The sequence below is a fragment of the Sus scrofa genome, chromosome 9 (assembly GCF_000003025.6).
Source record: "Sus scrofa isolate TJ Tabasco breed Duroc chromosome 9, Sscrofa11.1, whole genome shotgun sequence".
Classification (NCBI taxonomy): Eukaryota; Metazoa; Chordata; class Mammalia; order Artiodactyla; family Suidae; genus Sus; species Sus scrofa.
In genome coordinates, this window is record NC_010451.4 from 3,520,852 (window position 1) to 3,538,169 (window position 17,318).

A 17,318-nucleotide genomic window follows, 5' to 3' on the forward strand; every position below is an offset into this window, starting at 1 on the left:
TTCTTTCTTAGGAGGAAAATTTTGCCACATCATTGGATCGATCTTTCCATGGGTATATCGTATCTCAAAGCATGTGCTCTTTATCATGTCTTTTGGTTGCCACGGGATGCTGTGACTTAGCTCCGCAAACCGTCATGATCATCACAACTTTTAACTTGAAGAACCGAAGCATAGCAAGGTTTCATAAGTTGCTCAAAATCATACAGAAATTCAGGAACAGAGCATGACTAAGAGAGAGAATGGTGCTAAGGTTACATAATCAGACTCCCAAGGAATTGAATCCCGGCCCTCGCACTTGAAGCTGCTGGCTGGGGCCCGTTCTGTAACCCCCAGGGTATGTAAATTACAAATGACATTGTACCTGCCAGATAGGGTTGTTATGGGGGGTATTAAATCAGATGATATATATGTGTGTATATGTAAAATACATAATATGTCCAGCTCAGTTTTTTGGCCTATAAGAAGTACTTGGCACCTGTTATCCATTCATTAATAATAATAATTTTTATTATTATTGAGGTTTTCTGGTACGAAGATGAAAGTTTTCTCTGCCCTCTCAATACACATTTATTTAAAATTTTTTCTCATTATGAAAATAAACACATACATCTGTAACAAAGTAAATTTACATTAATATTTTTAAAGGCTCCATTTTCTGCTAACAATAATATCACAACCAACTTTTTATGAATGTTTGCTTGCATTTAGACTATTGCTTTTGGATATTGTTTTAAAAACAGACTTACTGGGTAAAAGAATTTGAACGTTAATGAACATTTGAAAATTCTGTCAAATTGCTTTTGGGTCCCTTTGGACCAATTTACGGTCAGTCCTACTCGCCGTGCAGAAGACTGTCAGTCACAGGGTGGCATCAGTCATCAGGGAGAGAATGTAAAAATTTCCTTTTTATTGGTATTTGAGAGTAATAGGAACTTTTATTATGTTCCTGTGCATGTTTTGATTAGTGAGACTGACAGGTTACATGAATTTATTGGCCGCTTTCTCCCTAGTGAGAGATAAAGGCAGATGTTTGTTTTGCTTTTTAGGGCCACACCCATGCATATGGAAGTTCCCAGGCTAGGGGTCACATCGGAGCTGTAGTTGCCGGCCTACACCACAGCCACAGCCACAACAACTCAGGATCCAAGGCGAATTTGCAATCCACACCACAGCTCACAGTCAATGCCGGATCCCTGACCCGCTGAGTGACGCCAGGGATCGAACCCGCATCCTCATGGATACTAGTCGGAGTCACTTCCATGGTGCCACAACAACAGGAACTCCCCCCATCCACGTTTTGAGTGTTAAAACGTCTGTCCTTTCCTAACACCTTAGCGGCCTTCTAAAACTGGGGTCACTTGTGGACACATCGTCCCCCAACCCAAGCAGCCTCCGGAAGCCCAGCCTGAGTTCACGCATCCGCAGCGCGTACACCACGGGGTTGAGGGCAGGGGGCATGACATTGTGCAGCACGTTGAGGAGAACGGGGATGAGGGGCGCCTTCCTCTCTGCCAGGTGTGTGACAGAGACCACGACGATGCCCGTGTAGAAGAAGAGGATGAGAATGAGGTGGGAGCTGCAGGTGCTCAGAGCCTTTGACATCGCCTCTGGTGACTTCAGCCTCAGCACAGAGCGAAGGATTAGAGCGTAGGAAGAAAAAACCAGGGCCATATCACTCCCTGTCAGGACCCACGCCAAGATCAGTTGGTAGAATTTGTTCATGGTGATGTCATCGCAAGCCAGGCTGATCACGGCCAAGTTGGAGCACAGGCAGTGGTCGATTTCATTCTTGGAGCAGTAGTGGCACCGGGCAGCTAGTGCAGGCACTGGGATGGGCAACAGGCTGTTTCTGAGCACCATGACTCCTGTAGCTTTGACCAGAAACATTTCCGTGACTATGGAAGGGTATCGAAGGGGGTGGCATATGGCTATGTATCTGTCTACCGCCAGGCAGAGGAAGATACCAGACTCCATGCAGAAGAAGAAGTGGATGGCATAGATCTGAGCAAAGCACTCAGGGAGGCTGATGGCCTTGGCATCAAACCAGAAGATAGCCAGGATCTTAGGCATGATGGTAGTGGCCAAGCCCATGTCCACGATGGCCAATATGCCCAGAAAATGGTACATGGGCTCATGCAGCGTAGGCTCACACTGGATGGTGATCATGATGAGAAGATTGGCACTGAGGGCTAAAAGGTAGAGCAGAGCCAGGGGCAGGGAGAGCCAGTGCTGCCAGTCATGAATGCCCGGGAGCCCCATCAGCATGAAATGGGAAATCTGGAGGCTGGAGCTGTTGGTAACAGTGGTAGAGGCATCCATGGGATAGGTGCCCAGTTCTCTGCGACTGCCCATAAAACAGAAATAAGAAGGAGTTTGCATCTGAACTTTCAGCTGAGGGTCTTGATTAGGGACTCCCTTCCGCCAGTGACCCAGCTTCTTTTATTCAGAAATGAGTCTCAACTTTTTTTTGGCTCTTGGAAATATACCACCGAGGAGCAATAAAGCCCGAATTAATCCTAAACGGAAAGGTTTGATCAGCTACTTGTCATCACCACTTGTCGGTCTGATAAGCATGTCCAAATATATCAGCAATAATAGTATCAGTAACAGATAACAAATAATATTTGGTTTACTTCCATTTTTTTTTTTTGCTTTATATTCAAGCAGCTTGTATCATTATATAGAGAGATTACATCTAGCCTCTGTCTTTCAGTAGTGTGCTCCAAGACACAAAATAGGCACTTGTAAAAATTTATTGCATGGATGAACAAATGAACCATGATTTCCCAGTCTCATTAAAAGCACTGCAAAATCTGGAGTCCCCGTTATCTTTCAGCGGAAACGAGTCCGACTAGGAACCATGAGGTTGCGGGTTCGACCCCTGGCCTCACTCAGTGGGTTGGGGATCTGGCGTTGCTGTGGCTGTGGTGTAGCCCAGCAGCTACAGCTCCTATTAGACCCCTAGCCTGGGAACCTCCGTATGCCACAGGTGCAGCCCTAAAAAGACAAAAGACCAAAAATAAATAAATAAATAAATAAAAGCGATGCGAAATCTTAATTTGAATGACTGCTTCACATTTCCATATTTGACTCTTTGACAAATTACTCACCAATACTTTACTTTTCAGATTGTTTCCTTTGAGTAGAATTTCAAAAAATGATGCAGAAGTGATACATGCAAAGGGCATAGCCATCTTAACGTTTCATTCTTTATAGTAATTTAGAGTTCCCATTGTGGGTCAGTGGGTTACGAACCTGACTAGTATCCCTGAGGTTGTGAGTTTGATCCCTGGCCTCGCTCAGTGAGTTAAGGATCTGGGGTTGCTGTGGCTGGGGTGTAGGTCGCAGACACGGCTTGGATCCCGCATTGCTGTGGCTGTGGCGCAGGCCGGCAGCTGCAGCTCCAACTCGATCCCTGGCCTGAGAACTTCCATATGCTGCAGATGTGGCCCCTAAGAGGAAAAAAAAAAGGTGTTAAGTGTCTTACATGTACATGGGGAAAAAATCAAATCAAATGAAAAATAAAAACAGTGGAAAATAAGACACCTGTATTTGGGTTTCCTAAAACCTTTCTCTCTCTCTCTCTCTCTTTTTTTTTTTTTTTTTTTTTTTTAAACCAGAGGCATCTAGTAATACCAGTTTATTGGGAATTCTTCCAGAGAAAGTTTTTGCACAGATAAGACTATATATATATTTTTTTTTCCCATAAAGGAAAAAACAAGTGTTAACATACTAATCTTCCTCTTATTTTTTTTTTCTTTCCTTTTACTTTTTAACTTGATTATCTTGGAGACTGTTCTGTATCATGCTGTAGATATGTCTTCTTGTTTTATGTTGCATATTTTTGTACGATTATTTCCAGTGTTTTGCTACTGTAAAAAATGATTCAATAAGTGTAACTGTTCATATATCTTTAATCATATATGCAGGTTTAGCCATAGGATACTTTCCAGGAAGTGAATTGCTGTGTGAAATGGGGAAAAAGGGATTTTTGATATTGCCATCCTGTCTTCTTAGGAGGTTTTTCTGGCCCCGTGTGGCAGTAGGGGCTCTTATGCTCCTGACTTACGCTGAATGGTGGCTTCATAGATTCACCACAGTGTTTTATGCAGCCAGAATTGTTCATGAGTGTTTATTTCACCACATTTGTGCCATAATTGGAAGTTTTAATTTAAAAATCTTTGTTAATAGAATAAGGAGGGAGTTCCTGCAGTGGGTTGATGATCTGGCCTGTCTCTGTGGAGGTGCTGCTTGGATTCCCCAGCCTGGCACAGAGAGTTAAAGGGTCCGGCATCGCCACAGCTGTGATGTAGGCTATAGATGTGGCTTGGACCCAACCCCTGGCCAGGGAACTTCCATATGCTGCTGGTGCAGCCATAAAAAAAGTAGAATAAGTAAACATTGATATTTCAATTTTGATTTACCTTTCACATTATTTTGTGAACTTTGACTTTTTTTGAACTTTGACCAATTCAAAGATTTTTTTCCCCCCATTCATATGCTTAGTCAATTTTCTCCTTTAATGCATCCTGTGACCTTAAATGAAAGAATGTTTTTCAAGTGCTTAGGATGGAGTCTGGAAGCACAACATTGTTAACTTTTTTTATGAGTTTCATTATGTGGTAAGACAATTACCTCTATCTGATAAATTCTCTGGAAATATTTTCCCATTTTCAACTATCCTCTTGAAAAAATTACACATGAGCCTAAGCAAACCTTTATGTATTCATAACAATTGCACTTTTAATATTAATTATTTCATGACTTTTTAAGCTTTTAATAATGTAAAATCTGGTATTTTAATAAATGTTTACTTGCATTTTCTTTACAAAAAAAAACTTTAAAATTAACTTTGTAGCCAATTTGAAATTTGACTACAATTTAGGAGTAAGTACCTAAATTAATTCTACCCACAAACAGCTAAATTATTGTTCTGGCACTGTTCAGTAAATAAACTTTCCCCTCCCCATTAATTCTCAATGTCCTTTTTTTTATGGTCAAATATTAAATTCAAACATATTAAATTCAAATATTAAAAAATATTTAAAAAAATATTAAATTCAAATATTAAATTCAAGGGTCTTTTCCTGACTAGACAGTCCTCTCTGTTATAGGCCAGTACTAACTGAATTAGTATATTTACCATGTGATAGGGAACAGTTTTACTAGTCATTCATCATAATTTTTAAATTAAAAAAAAGACAATTTGTCTTTTGAGTGTTAAATTGAAAAATAAATTAATTATGGAAGAACTGATACCTTTTCCTCGTTGACTCTTTCTGTTTAGAAATCCAACGTTTTCTTTTCTGTTACATAGGTATTTTTATAATTTTTCACCTTATTACTTTTTTATTTCTTGTTTACATTTCCTATTTGGCTGTTCTGACTTAAAACCCTTCTGATGATTATTGCTTTAAAAACATTTCATTAAATATAGCGGGTTTATACTACTGCTTTCCTAAGCTAATAACTAGTAAATTCTCCTTGGACTTTTTTTGGGGGGGAGGTGGTAAAAAGATGCATTATCACATTATTATTAAGGTAATTGTAAATAGTATCAGCTCTTATTTTTATTTTGCATCTTTCAGAAATGTTTGTAAATCTCTAAACAATTAAAAAAAAGTGGAGTTCTCTTGTGGCACAGTGGGTTAAGGATCTGTTATCACTGCAGTGGCTTAGGTCACTGCTGTAGTGTGGGTTCGATCTCTGGCCCAGGAATTTCCATGTGCCTTGGATGAGGCAAAAAAAAAAAAAAAAAAAAAAAAAAAAAAGACAGAAAGAAACAGGGGGAAAAAGAAGAAATATTGACAGTGCACACCTTCATCTGGGGTCTGGACTTGAAGCAGAATGTGCCTCTGGTCCTCCTTCTGCAGTGCGGTGCTGCTAACGCTTTTCTGATAAATGATCTTTACTAGTTTGGGTAATTTGATGTCTATTTTTGTTCTTGATATTTAATTTAATTTAATTTAATTTAATTTAATTTAATTTAATTTTTGTCTTTTTAGGGCTGCACCCCAAGCATATGGAGGTTCCCAGTCTAGGGGTCCAATGGGAGCTGTAGCCTCCAGTCTACACCACAGCCACAGCAATTGCGGGATCTGAGCTGCGACTGCGACCTACACCACAGCTGACTGCAATGCCGGATCCTTAACCCACTGAGTGTGGCCAGGGATTGAACCTGCGTCCTCCTGGATGCTAGTCAGATTCGTTTCCACTGAGCCACGACAGGAACTCCTTGATTTTTTTTTTTTTTAAATCAGAAATAGGTGAATTAAATGGCTATCTCTGTTCAGGATCTTGGATCTGTCATTTCCATGGAAAGCTCTCCCGCCTTCACCAGCCTTTCAGCATTTACCCCAGGTCTCCCCCGCCTCGGGCTCCGTGAGACGCCTGTTCAGTGGCTCACCGTTTTCACTTGCTCTCCAGACCTCAGACTCCTGTACAGGTGCAGATCTTGAGAGAGAAGAGGGCCGGAATCAGAAGGATCAAACTAAGGAAAGAAAGGGCGAGCACCCGGGAGGGAGGAGGAAGAGGGCGGCCGCCAGAACCGAGAGCGGGAACGGGAGCCGGGAGCCGCGAGAAGTGCCCTCCGCAGCGGCTTCTGGTCTCCCGGCTCTGCCTCTCTTTTATGGCCTTGCTGTCTAGAGCACATCTTCCTCTTCCCTGGCGCCCGGGATGTTGCACAGATTGGAGCCCCGAGGTGCCCTGGACCGTCTATGCTGCTCCCTCGGCCCTCCGCGGGCTCTAATTTTCCCCCGTGTGCATCAAAACATGATGTTTGTTCATTGCAGCCTGGCAGTGCCTTCCATGGTTTTAGGGGAATATGCAGCTTCTCCCAAGGAACAGGAATACTCGGCCCACAGTCCCCTGGGAAGCACAGCCCCTGCTCATCTCTGTTTTGCTGAAGGTTTAGAAGGAGGTCTCCCTCCCTGGGCGTGACCCCCTCAAGGCCTGCGCCTCCCCCAAGACACATGCTTCTCTCACCCTCTTCAGGGACCACTTCCCAGCAGATACACCCTCTCTGCTTTCGCCTTTACCACCTCCTTTCTCACGGGTTATCTGTCCCGTGTAGACACATATTTAAGATACTTCCTCTCTTGGGTGCCGCCTCTTTGCCCTCCTGGTCTACTTTGCACCTGCTCCGTGGGCGGAGAGGCTACTACTGCCTCTGGAAATTCACTGCTGAGGCTCTAGTGCTGCTGTGTCGAGGGTTTGATCTCTAGCCCAGGAACTTCTGCACGACGCAGGCACGGCCAAAGAGAAAAAGAAAAAGAAAAATGTAGGACAGATTTTTAAAAATTTTTTAATTTTTAAAAAAATTTTTACTCAATGAATTTATTACATTTATAGTTGTACAATGATCATCACAATCCAGTTTTAGAGGATTTCCATCCCACACCCCCAGCGCATCCCCCCGACCCACCATACTGTGTCCTTTGGAAACCATAAGTTTTTCAAAGTCTGTGAGTCAGTATCTATGACAGATTTTTTTCATCCCAGTTATTTCCAGTGGGACTCTAAATGATACACAATATCATATAATTTGAATGTTAGCACGTCAATGTGTCATGTTGTAATTGGAGGAAAAGTGAGAAACTCCCACTGATGGGGTTGTCTTGTTCAGAGGGACAATTCAAGGGGTGAGTAGTGGATGAGTGAGAAAAATGTGTCAGTGTTTCTACGGAGAAAGCAAAAGTAAGAAGTCAGTGAATTCAGAGACTCATTTAAAGGTCATCGGCTAGGATGCTGGAAACAGTACGAATCAGGATGGGAGGAGTGGGAGCTACCCAGCAGCGCTTCCCACTCTCTGGGCTTGGAGGCAGCCCCCCTTCGGAAATCTTTGTCTGTCCGGTGCTATCTCTGCACAGCCTGGGTGGGATCCAGGGCTCACCTCGCAGCACAGGGAACGGAGCTGTGCTAAGTTGCCCGCAGATCAGCTCCTGCCCTGCTTGCTCACTGAGCTGTTATCTCTTTGTTCTCCTCACTGTATCGATTACTGGGGGGCCCAGTCCTCCAGGGTGACACAAAGCCATGGGAAGCGCCACACAAGCAGCAGACTGCTACAGTTACCCCGATCCCAGGCAGAGTCGCAAAGGGCAGCACGGTGAGTGTCTGCCCATTTTCTAACGCAGGGTGGTGGCTCCTGGGCAATTGTGTCCACAGGTGCATCAGACTACGCAACAGGGAAATCAAACAAATTATTTATTGCCTAAGAAATCGTGTGTCTAAATCAGGGGGACATGCTACAGGCTAAAAATTCACATCTCAGATTATTTCTCTGTTGAACGTATTTTTTGCTTGAAGTTTAAACTTCTCCAAACTTGTCTCAGATTTAGCCTTAATTTAAGAAGTTAGGAGTTCCCGAGGCGGCTCAGAGGAAACGAATCTGACGAGGAACCCTGAGGTTGCAGGTTCCATCCCTGGGCTCTCTCAGTGGGTGAAGGCTCCGGCGTTGCTGTGAGCTGTGGGGTAGGTCACAGACGTGGCTCAGATCTGATGTTGCTGCGGCTCTGGTGTAGGCTGGCACCTCTAACTCCAACTGGACCCCTAGCCTGGGAACCTCCATATGCTGCGAGTGTGGCCCTGAAAAGCTCAAAAAAAAAAAAAAGTTATACCATATGTAAGCCTCCCACAGTTATCTATTACTTCATTTATATGCATTTATTTTTCATCAGAAGGTCATTTGCATGCAGTGGGCGTCCCATTGCTGCGAAACTGGAAATGCTTGAATGCTTAGTTCAGCCTGTGCTCAAAAGTAACCTTTGTTGTGTTAAACACCCCGTTTTTGACTTACCTCATTTTTGTCCTTGACCCACCTCTAAAACTTAGATTTGAAACATCCTACTTCCTGACTACTGCCTTCTAACCTCAGGTTCATATTTCAACCAGTGCAGTCACAATTTGTGGACATCAGACTATCAATGCATTGAAAGAATTCCCTCCATTCTATTATTTATCCCCTCTCTTCTTGACTTTATTCCTTGTCAAGCTTAGATTCTATGGCCCATCATTTAATTACTCTCTTGGAAATTGTCTAACCTACTGTGTTCTCTTCCTCCACTGTAGTTGCAAACACTGTTTAAATCTAAACATCTGTCTCCTCTGTGGAAGACTGAAGCTTTCTAGAAAAAAAAAAAAAATCCCGTAATGAAATTTGTTGATTTCACATTCCGTTTATCATCACTCACTTCACATGTAAACTCAACAGTACCCAGAAGCCCTACTATGGGACACCATTGCAATAAATGAGTCCATATCTACCAGGTTATCAAAGGCAGAAACCTAAGAATTACATTTGATGTCTACATGGAATACCTCACATCTAATTTATCAGCATATGTCCTTGTCTACTCTTTCAAAATTTGTCTACTCAAACCCATCTCTCTGCCATCAGTCTGGTCCAGACCAGCATCTCCTGACTGCGCAGTAATAGTCTTCTGCCTGACTTCTCTGCTTCTGCTCGTACTTTTCTTCCCACTCCTTCTTCTCTTCATTAAGGCTTTTTGATCCAACCTAACTAAAGTAATGCTCCTGCAGTCATGCTTGTTGATGACAGGATTTTGTATATTTTCTTTCCTAAAATTATCAAAAGCTTTCTGCCTTTTATCCGTATGATCAAAGAATAAAACTAAAAGCATATTTAATTAAATGACAGAAAACATATGCACTTAATTCAAAATTTTAAGTTAAAAAAGGCATTCAGTAAAGGTGATTCATTCTCTATACCAGTATTATTTCTGATGCATATAATAGAAAACCTAAATAGTGCTGCCTTAAACAAATTAGAAAACATTTTCCTTCCACATAAAAGCGTTTCAGAGGCGGACCTCCAGGGATGAAACCAGACCATCCCTAAGTTTCTCCGTTTCTGCTTAGCCAAGCTGAGACTCTGCCTTTCATCCTCAACGTTTAAGGGAGAAAATTCGGGCATCAGTCCTGTGCCTGTTCCATGGGGAAGGAGGGAGGGAGACTGACCTTCATTTCTCAGCTGAGTTAGCTCGTGTTAAAGAGTTTTGCTGAAAACTCTGGCCAGTGGCATCTACTGATCTGAGAGCTATAGTATTTTGGCAGTGGACATGGGCACCCAAGCAAAATAATGCTTTTTGTTCCTAAGGAAGAACCAGGACATCTGGGCAAAGCAGCAGCCATCTCTAACACACCGTCTTGCTCCTGTCTGCCAAGTTTGACCCATTTGTCTTTCTCCGAAGAAACTACTCTTACAGGTTTCCTGCGTATCCTTCTTCAGGTAACTTGATTATACATAAGAACATGTAATAACATGTGCAGGTATGTACCCTAAATAAGTCTCTCTATTCTTGGTATTGCATTCCAAAATGATTTTGTGCAGCGTTCTGTGTACTAATTTGCCTCTTGCTTCTTTGCTAAACCATATATCTTAGAAATTATTCAAAGAGGTACATTTAGAGATGCCTATGGTTTTGAAGAATCCCATGATTAGAAGGAGCACGAGGTGAGGACAGGGCTGTGTTTACCGTCCTTACCCTCGTGTACAGGGTCTAATACCATTTGTGGAGCAGAGAAGGGAGTTAGCATTTGATTAATGGGTGGGTCACACAAATAGCAAATGTCAGAGCTAGGATGCAAATCTGCTAGTGATTTAAATGATTTCATTTGCATGATCTTATCCACAACCTTGATGTGTCAAGTTAAATGGACAGATTTCCTTCTATTGAACTCTCTCTGCGTTCTTTAGGAGATACCTTTACTTATCAGTTAGACCAGTCGTAACAGTTTCTGAACTCGATGGGCTAGGATTTCAGCGCCTGTCGTCATATCATCAGAGCAGCGGTGACATTTAGGACAGCCATTGGGGTCAGATCAACGTGGCTGTGAACGCAGGCTACCTGTGTGACTGGGCGAGGCTCCGTCTCTCTATCTCTCCCCCCTACACAGTAGGGGTAATAGTCCCTACTTCAAAGCGTTGCTCATTCATGTCTAAGAGAGATGATTCAATGAAGAAAAACATCTTAGGTAGTTTAGGTCACTGAGAAATCATTCAAAACTTTGGTGTTATCATTGTAATCAAGGCCCTTTTGCCTCTTTTCCTGTATCTTCAACCATGGTTGTGTGCCAGGCTTAGGCACCAGATCCCTGGCTTCTGGTTTCTAGGCAAGTTCTTACTTCAGTTTCAAGCCACTCCATCCCTCGCCTCCCAACTCCCCACCTGCAGGAGCCCCACGAGACTCAGTCCCAAAGGACTCAGCTCTTTATCTATCAAGACTTAGCTTCCCAAGCCATCTTTTCCCACCTGGGATCTAAGTAGGAGGTAGGAGAGGAACAGGAGCTCATAAAACTCCCAAGATGTATTTAGCCAAGTCCAAGCAGTTCCTACTACAGCTGACGCATCATGAAGAACTCACCCTCTTAGGTCTTCTGTAAGTTCCAGGGCCAAGGGAGGAAAGCAGAGGCTGTACCGGATGTAGATAGAAAGAATGACAAGGAAGATGGGGGTCCTTTTCTGATACGCAACCTCCAATAACCAGGAAGAAAAAAAGCGATGAGGAGGCGGGAGGTGTGGTGACCCTGGATGCGTTAGTATCTGTAAATCCTAAATGTCTGTAAGGAGCTCCGTGCTTTCTTTCTTCCCTCTGCCTTCCGAGAGGAGGGTCCCGTCTCCTTGCTTGGTCAGGAGACGAAGCGCAAGTAGAGAATCGGGCTTCCTCTCGCCTGCCCAGGAGGGAAATGGGGTCTGCACACCCTACAATGGGAGGCGGGGGGTAGGGATGCTGAGTTTAGTACGTCACCAGACATGGATTCAGGAAAAGTACGGATGAAGAAGCGACCCCTCAACTCGCCGTTTAAACTAGAGAGAAATTACTTTCTTTAGAATGATAGAAATTGCTCTTTCAGAGTTCACCAACCCCGGTTTTTCTGTGGTTTTTCTCTGATCGGCCTAGTTTTGCCTTTTCCCCCAAGATAAACATGCAGATATTTTGAAGTTCTCACTATGTCCTTGTTTTTGCAGGACTCACATCTGTACTTTGGGACAAGGAATCCCCTCTCCCTGAGAGGGAGCAAGGTCTTTTATTATCCTTGATGCGGAACATCTTAACAGAGAGTAGCCTGAATTAGACAGGCTCCTCCAGGTGGGTTAACCAGAACAGAGCGGAGATAGATTCTCAACCACTTTGTTCTTGATGCAGTGCGTCTGTGAAATAAACGAATACATGTAACACTCTTAGAAGACTGCCTGGCAATACAGCATGGTTGATATATGCTGGCTCAGACGGCCAATCCAGCTTTAGAGTCCTTAAGTTAATTTTTACTCTCTGTACCACATTATTGTGCGCATGTATGCACTTCCACCTGTTAAAACATCTTGTAACTTATTCTCTTCTCCTTCTCTCCCAGTCCAGAGTTTCTCCCCCTGCCTGTTCTCCAGGGTTAAATAGTGAAGACACTGGACTTAGAGCTTACGTGATAACAATGGGTAGCTGAAGGCAAGTATCTTGGGCTTGATGAGTTTTGGGCGGTAGAGTTTCCACAAATAAAGGGTGAACCTGTGATGAATGGAAACAGATAACTGGAATTGATCAACCAGTGGTCTTTAAGGAAGAGCATGGTTTGAGGGAAGGGATAAAACAAAATTATCCATCTCAAATTATACTGGGTGTACCAGTAAGTGAGGGCCTCACTGAAGGTATCTCCACCTCCCAAATGACAGAAATTATCTCCGAAACACCTATTGAAGAAGCCACCATAGGTCTGTTGTCTCCATCGTATGTAGATGGTATGTAAACTAGGTGTGTTTTCAGCCCATCTGTATTGAGCATTTTGCCTTTCTTACACTGGTAGCTTTCTCACCTCATCTGTTGCACATTTTTAATGTTATGAGCCTAACACTCACGGTCAATTTTTTCACTGAGCCATTTCTCACACTGTAGCATTGCTTGTCAGGTCCTTCCACTGTACCCTGAAGGTATTGACTAGAATGTTCCTTTTTGGGGAAGAGTCTCTTCTGCACCATCAGTGTCCTAGAGGGTGAAAGTCAATTAAGCAAAATCCCCTCTTGTACCTGCCCACGCGGTCAGTCGAGAGAAGAATTCTCAGCTCAAGATACAGGGGATGGCATCACCCGGCAACCACTCCTCTGCTCCAGTCTCCGAATTCCTCCTCTTCTGCTTCCCTAACTACCAGAGCTGGCAGCACTGGCTGTCCCTGCCCCTCAGCCTCCTCTTCCTCCTGGCCATGGGGGCCAACGCCACCCTCCTGGTCACCATCTGGCTGGAGGAATCCCTGCACCAGCCCATGTACTACCTGCTCAGCCTCATAGCCATACTGGACATGGTGCTCTGTCTCACCGTCATCCCCAAGGTCCTGGCCATCTTCTGGTTTGACCTCAGGGCCATCAGCTTCTCTGCCTGCTTCCTCCAGATGTTTATCATGAATTGTTTCCTCCCCATGGAGTCCTGCACCTTCATGGTCATGGCCTACGACCGCTATGTGGCCATCTGCCACCCTCTGAGGTACCCATCCATCATCACTGACCAGTTTGTGGCCAAGGCTAGTGTGTTTATTGTCACACGAAATGCCCTTCTAACTGTACCCATTCCCATCCTCTCTGCCCGGCTCCGCTATTGTGGGAGAAATGTCATTGAGAACTGCATCTGTGCCAACCTGTCTGTGTCCAGGCTCTCCTGTGACAACTTCACCCTCAACAGAATCTACCAATTCGTGGCCGGTTGGACCCTACTGGGCTCGGACTTCCTCCTCATTTTCCTCTCCTACATCTTCATCCTGAGAGCCGTGCTCAGGTTCAAGGCCGAGGGGGCTGCAGTCAAGGCTCTGAGCACCTGCGGCTCCCACTTCGCCCTCATCCTCTTCTTCAGCACCATCCTGCTGGTCGTGGTGTTGACGAACGTGGCCAGAAGGAGGGTCCCCGTGGACATCCTGATCCTGCTCAATGTCCTGCACCACCTCATCCCCCCTGCCTTGAACCCTATTGTGTATGGGGTTCGGACCAAGGAGATAAAGCAAGGAATTCAGAAACTGCTGCAGAGAGGGAGGTGAATACGTAGGACCGATTTCTAATCCCTCTCCCCTTCCTCCTAGCGGTGCTTCCCAGGCATGAGGTAGAGAAAAGCCTCATCCAGGTGTCTCCCTTTACCCTGGCCTGGTTCAAGGAGGGGTAGACAAGAGCAAGAAACGCATTTGTCTTGAGTAATTGCTTTGAGCTTCCGCAATTATAGTGAAGTAATTTAATCTTTACAACACTCTCGTAGGTGTTATTACTTCTATTTTGCATGGTAGAAAAAAGAGGATTTTAAGAGTGCAAGCTGCTGGAGCTCATGTGTCTGGCAGATATGTGACAGAGCCGAGGGTCAACCCCAGACTAGAGATTTCTTTCTTTCCACAGAAATGCCCCTTCCTGTGCAACTGAAGCTGGGGGCCAGGACTTCACCCCACTTTCCTCTGCCTGTGCTTCATCCTGGATGTGCATAGGTGTTTCCTGCCTCTACCTGCTACTTGGACTGCCAGGGGGTTCCTGTCTGACACAGCATCTGTCGGACCACAGGACAAGAGGGCTCATAATGATAATGTAACCTCGATGTCCTTGTATATTGATAATAATTATAGTAATAACATGGCAATTAAAAGCTCTATCTTTTGAACTCTTGCAATATACCAGTGTTTGTCTATGAGAGCATTTCACTTTGATAAGAGCCTTCCGTGGAGAATTATGACAATGAGCTTTTAAAAAAGTTCTAACAGAAATGATATAATTCAAAGGAATACGGTAGTATTGCCAGGGCTATTTTCAAGCGTCTGGTCTGCTCTATTGGTCTCTGCCTTTGCTGTGCTTTCCCAGCTGCGAACCCAGAAGGGACTCAAGGAAGAGTCGGTTGCTGGGTTGAAATTCAGATCTTCATTCCTGAACTAGGCTTCTCCAGATCAATGAAGTGTCCAACACAGCTACGAGAGGCTTGACTCAAACTGGGTGCACACGGGGTTGAGCCTATTGGCACGTGGGAGGGATCTGTCAGGAGGTGGGGACAACATAGCAGTTCTCGTTCCTCACAGTAACTGGCACAATTTTGGACCCTCCAGGGCTCCGTAAACATGCCCTTACTCCTGATGCTGAAGCTGCTGCGTGAAGTGTGGACAGGGTCTGCGGTGCATCTTGTTTCACAGTAGAGCACTAAACAGACCAGCCCAGTACGTGGGGTTGGCTCTCTGCTCTGGTTCTCAGGAGAGAGGTTAAGAGGACCTCAGGTTCTCACAAAGCTGTCAAGCCCAGGGCCAGTGGTTCAAGGGCCTGGACACAGTTGTCCTAAGACAGGGTTTGGGGTGAATCTGCATAGAGCGAAAGGGCGTGGAGGAGCAGGATGACTCAAAGAGCTTGATCTTGAAGGGCAGACACGCCTGTTGTGATTCTATCATAGCATTAAAAAAAATGTGCTCAGCAGAAATCTTTAAACTCTGTCTTGAGTGGATAGACTGAAGTAGCATATACTAGAGGCATTTTAAACTGGTGGCATAGAAACGTACAAACTTCAAGTTATAAACAACATTGGAGATGCAGGGTACCACGTGACGCCTAGAGTCAACGCTCCTGTATATACGAAATTTGCTGAAAGAGTAAAACTTGAAGTTTTCATCACAAGGAAAAAACCCCTTTTTTTCTTTTTCTTTTGGTACCTACATGAGCCACTGGATATTAACTACACTTTTGTGGTACTCATTTCACAGCACATGTAAGTCAAGCCATGATGCTGGGCACCTTAAACTGATACGGAGCTGTATGTCAATTCTATCTCAATAAAACTGAAAGACAGAATGAAAATAAACTGGAGGGTATGGAGTTGTGAAGAGTCTCTTTGCTAGTAGAGGCTGATGGTGGTTCACTGCACTGCAAGGTGTGTACCAGGAACGCGAGACGGTGGAGAGGAGACACCTGCCCGGGCCACCCGCCTCCCTCCCTGGTTTGCAGGTGCGTCAAAGCCTGCATGAGGAACACACAGCCTTTTGAGAGAGAAGATCTGAAACCACTGAACTCTGCTATTCCGGAACAGAGTGGGTTTAAATCAAGACCCAGCAGTAAGAGAGAGCAGCATGTTCCCTGGAATTGAATTATCTGGAGGAAAGAGGGCATCCATGCTGGGGACCAACATTGGAAACGAACACCTAAATATAGTGGAGGGAACAAAACTAGGTTTTCCACCGTGGACTCGGTAGTCTCTGGCTCTCTGTGGTGCTTTGGGATAGATTCTAAGCATGTGAGCATGAACCATGAGAGCCGACTGTGGAACATCAAGGCTGTGCAGCCGGGGATCCTGAACCAGATGGCTTTACTGCAGAGTAAATAAACGCTTCCATGTGGACTTGTCAACAGTGCCCCCTGTGGCCATACATAGGAACAGCCATGGTGGGGTGCGTTTGCAGTTCTCAGTGTTGGCTCGTTTTTGAAAGCGGATTGCAAACTCTTGAAAAACTCCTGCGTTCTCCAACACGCAGGAGGAAGGGGAATGAGTCGCTTCAAGAAGAAAACACTGTACTTCCTGCTTATTGGGAGTTGAAAAAAATAATTTAAAAAATGAAAAGGCTGTTATAATTATAATATAATCTAGTTTTCTTTTTCCCCAGACTTTTAAGAACAGTATCAAACCATTGACATGAATCCTGTATTCATCACATCTGATGATATTTAATCAGGTGTTACATCAGCAGTATTTGCTAAGAACTACATGTAATAATAACCTTCATTTCTTCATCTACACAGCCCAAAATTAGTTATTTAGTGTTTTATGTGTGATTAGCCTAGTAGAGATTAGCGTGGGATGGTTACCAAATGGTAAACTACTTTCAGAGAGGTTGTGGTTAAAATAGCCCGTGAAATATCATTATCTCCAATTTTGCAGAGCAGGCAACTGAACAAAAAGTTGTTCATTCAACTATCAGGAACAAGGGTAAAGAAAGAAATTAGGATTGCTTGCTAATAAATCCATTTTCCCTATTGCATTGTCTAGGAATTTAGCTATATATTTTTTTACTTCAGCTAGATAGATTTGTAGTTTTCTGAAGTTTTTCATGCTCCAGATTATAGACAGCAAAGGCAGTGCCCATCAAAAGCCATCATATATTGAACTAGTAAATTGCAGGTAGAGTTAGACCCTACCATAAAGATACCATAAGAATTTGACACGATATAAATTTACTTCTAATCCACATCCTGATTCCACTGCCCGGAGGCTTTGCTTCATGCCAACCTTTAAGGACCCATGCTTCTGTCACATGTGGTTATTCCACGTTCTGAGCCCTTCGGGGCTTGCGCTGGTGCTTCTGAATCTGGCTGTCAC

General features: G+C 44.1%; 2 protein-coding genes across 2 annotated transcripts; one reads left to right on the plus strand and one right to left on the minus strand.

Moving 5' to 3' along the window:
* Positions 1,324-2,319, minus strand: LOC100520039 (olfactory receptor 56B4-like). The gene has a single exon (XM_003129465.3). The coding sequence runs from the start codon at positions 2,317-2,319 to the stop codon at positions 1,324-1,326; it is 996 nt and encodes a 331-aa protein (XP_003129513.2).
* On the plus strand, positions 13,084-14,031 carry LOC110255216 (olfactory receptor 56A1). The gene has a single exon (XM_005667068.3). The coding sequence runs from the start codon at positions 13,087-13,089 to the stop codon at positions 14,029-14,031; it is 945 nt and encodes a 314-aa protein (XP_005667125.1). The 5' UTR covers positions 13,084-13,086.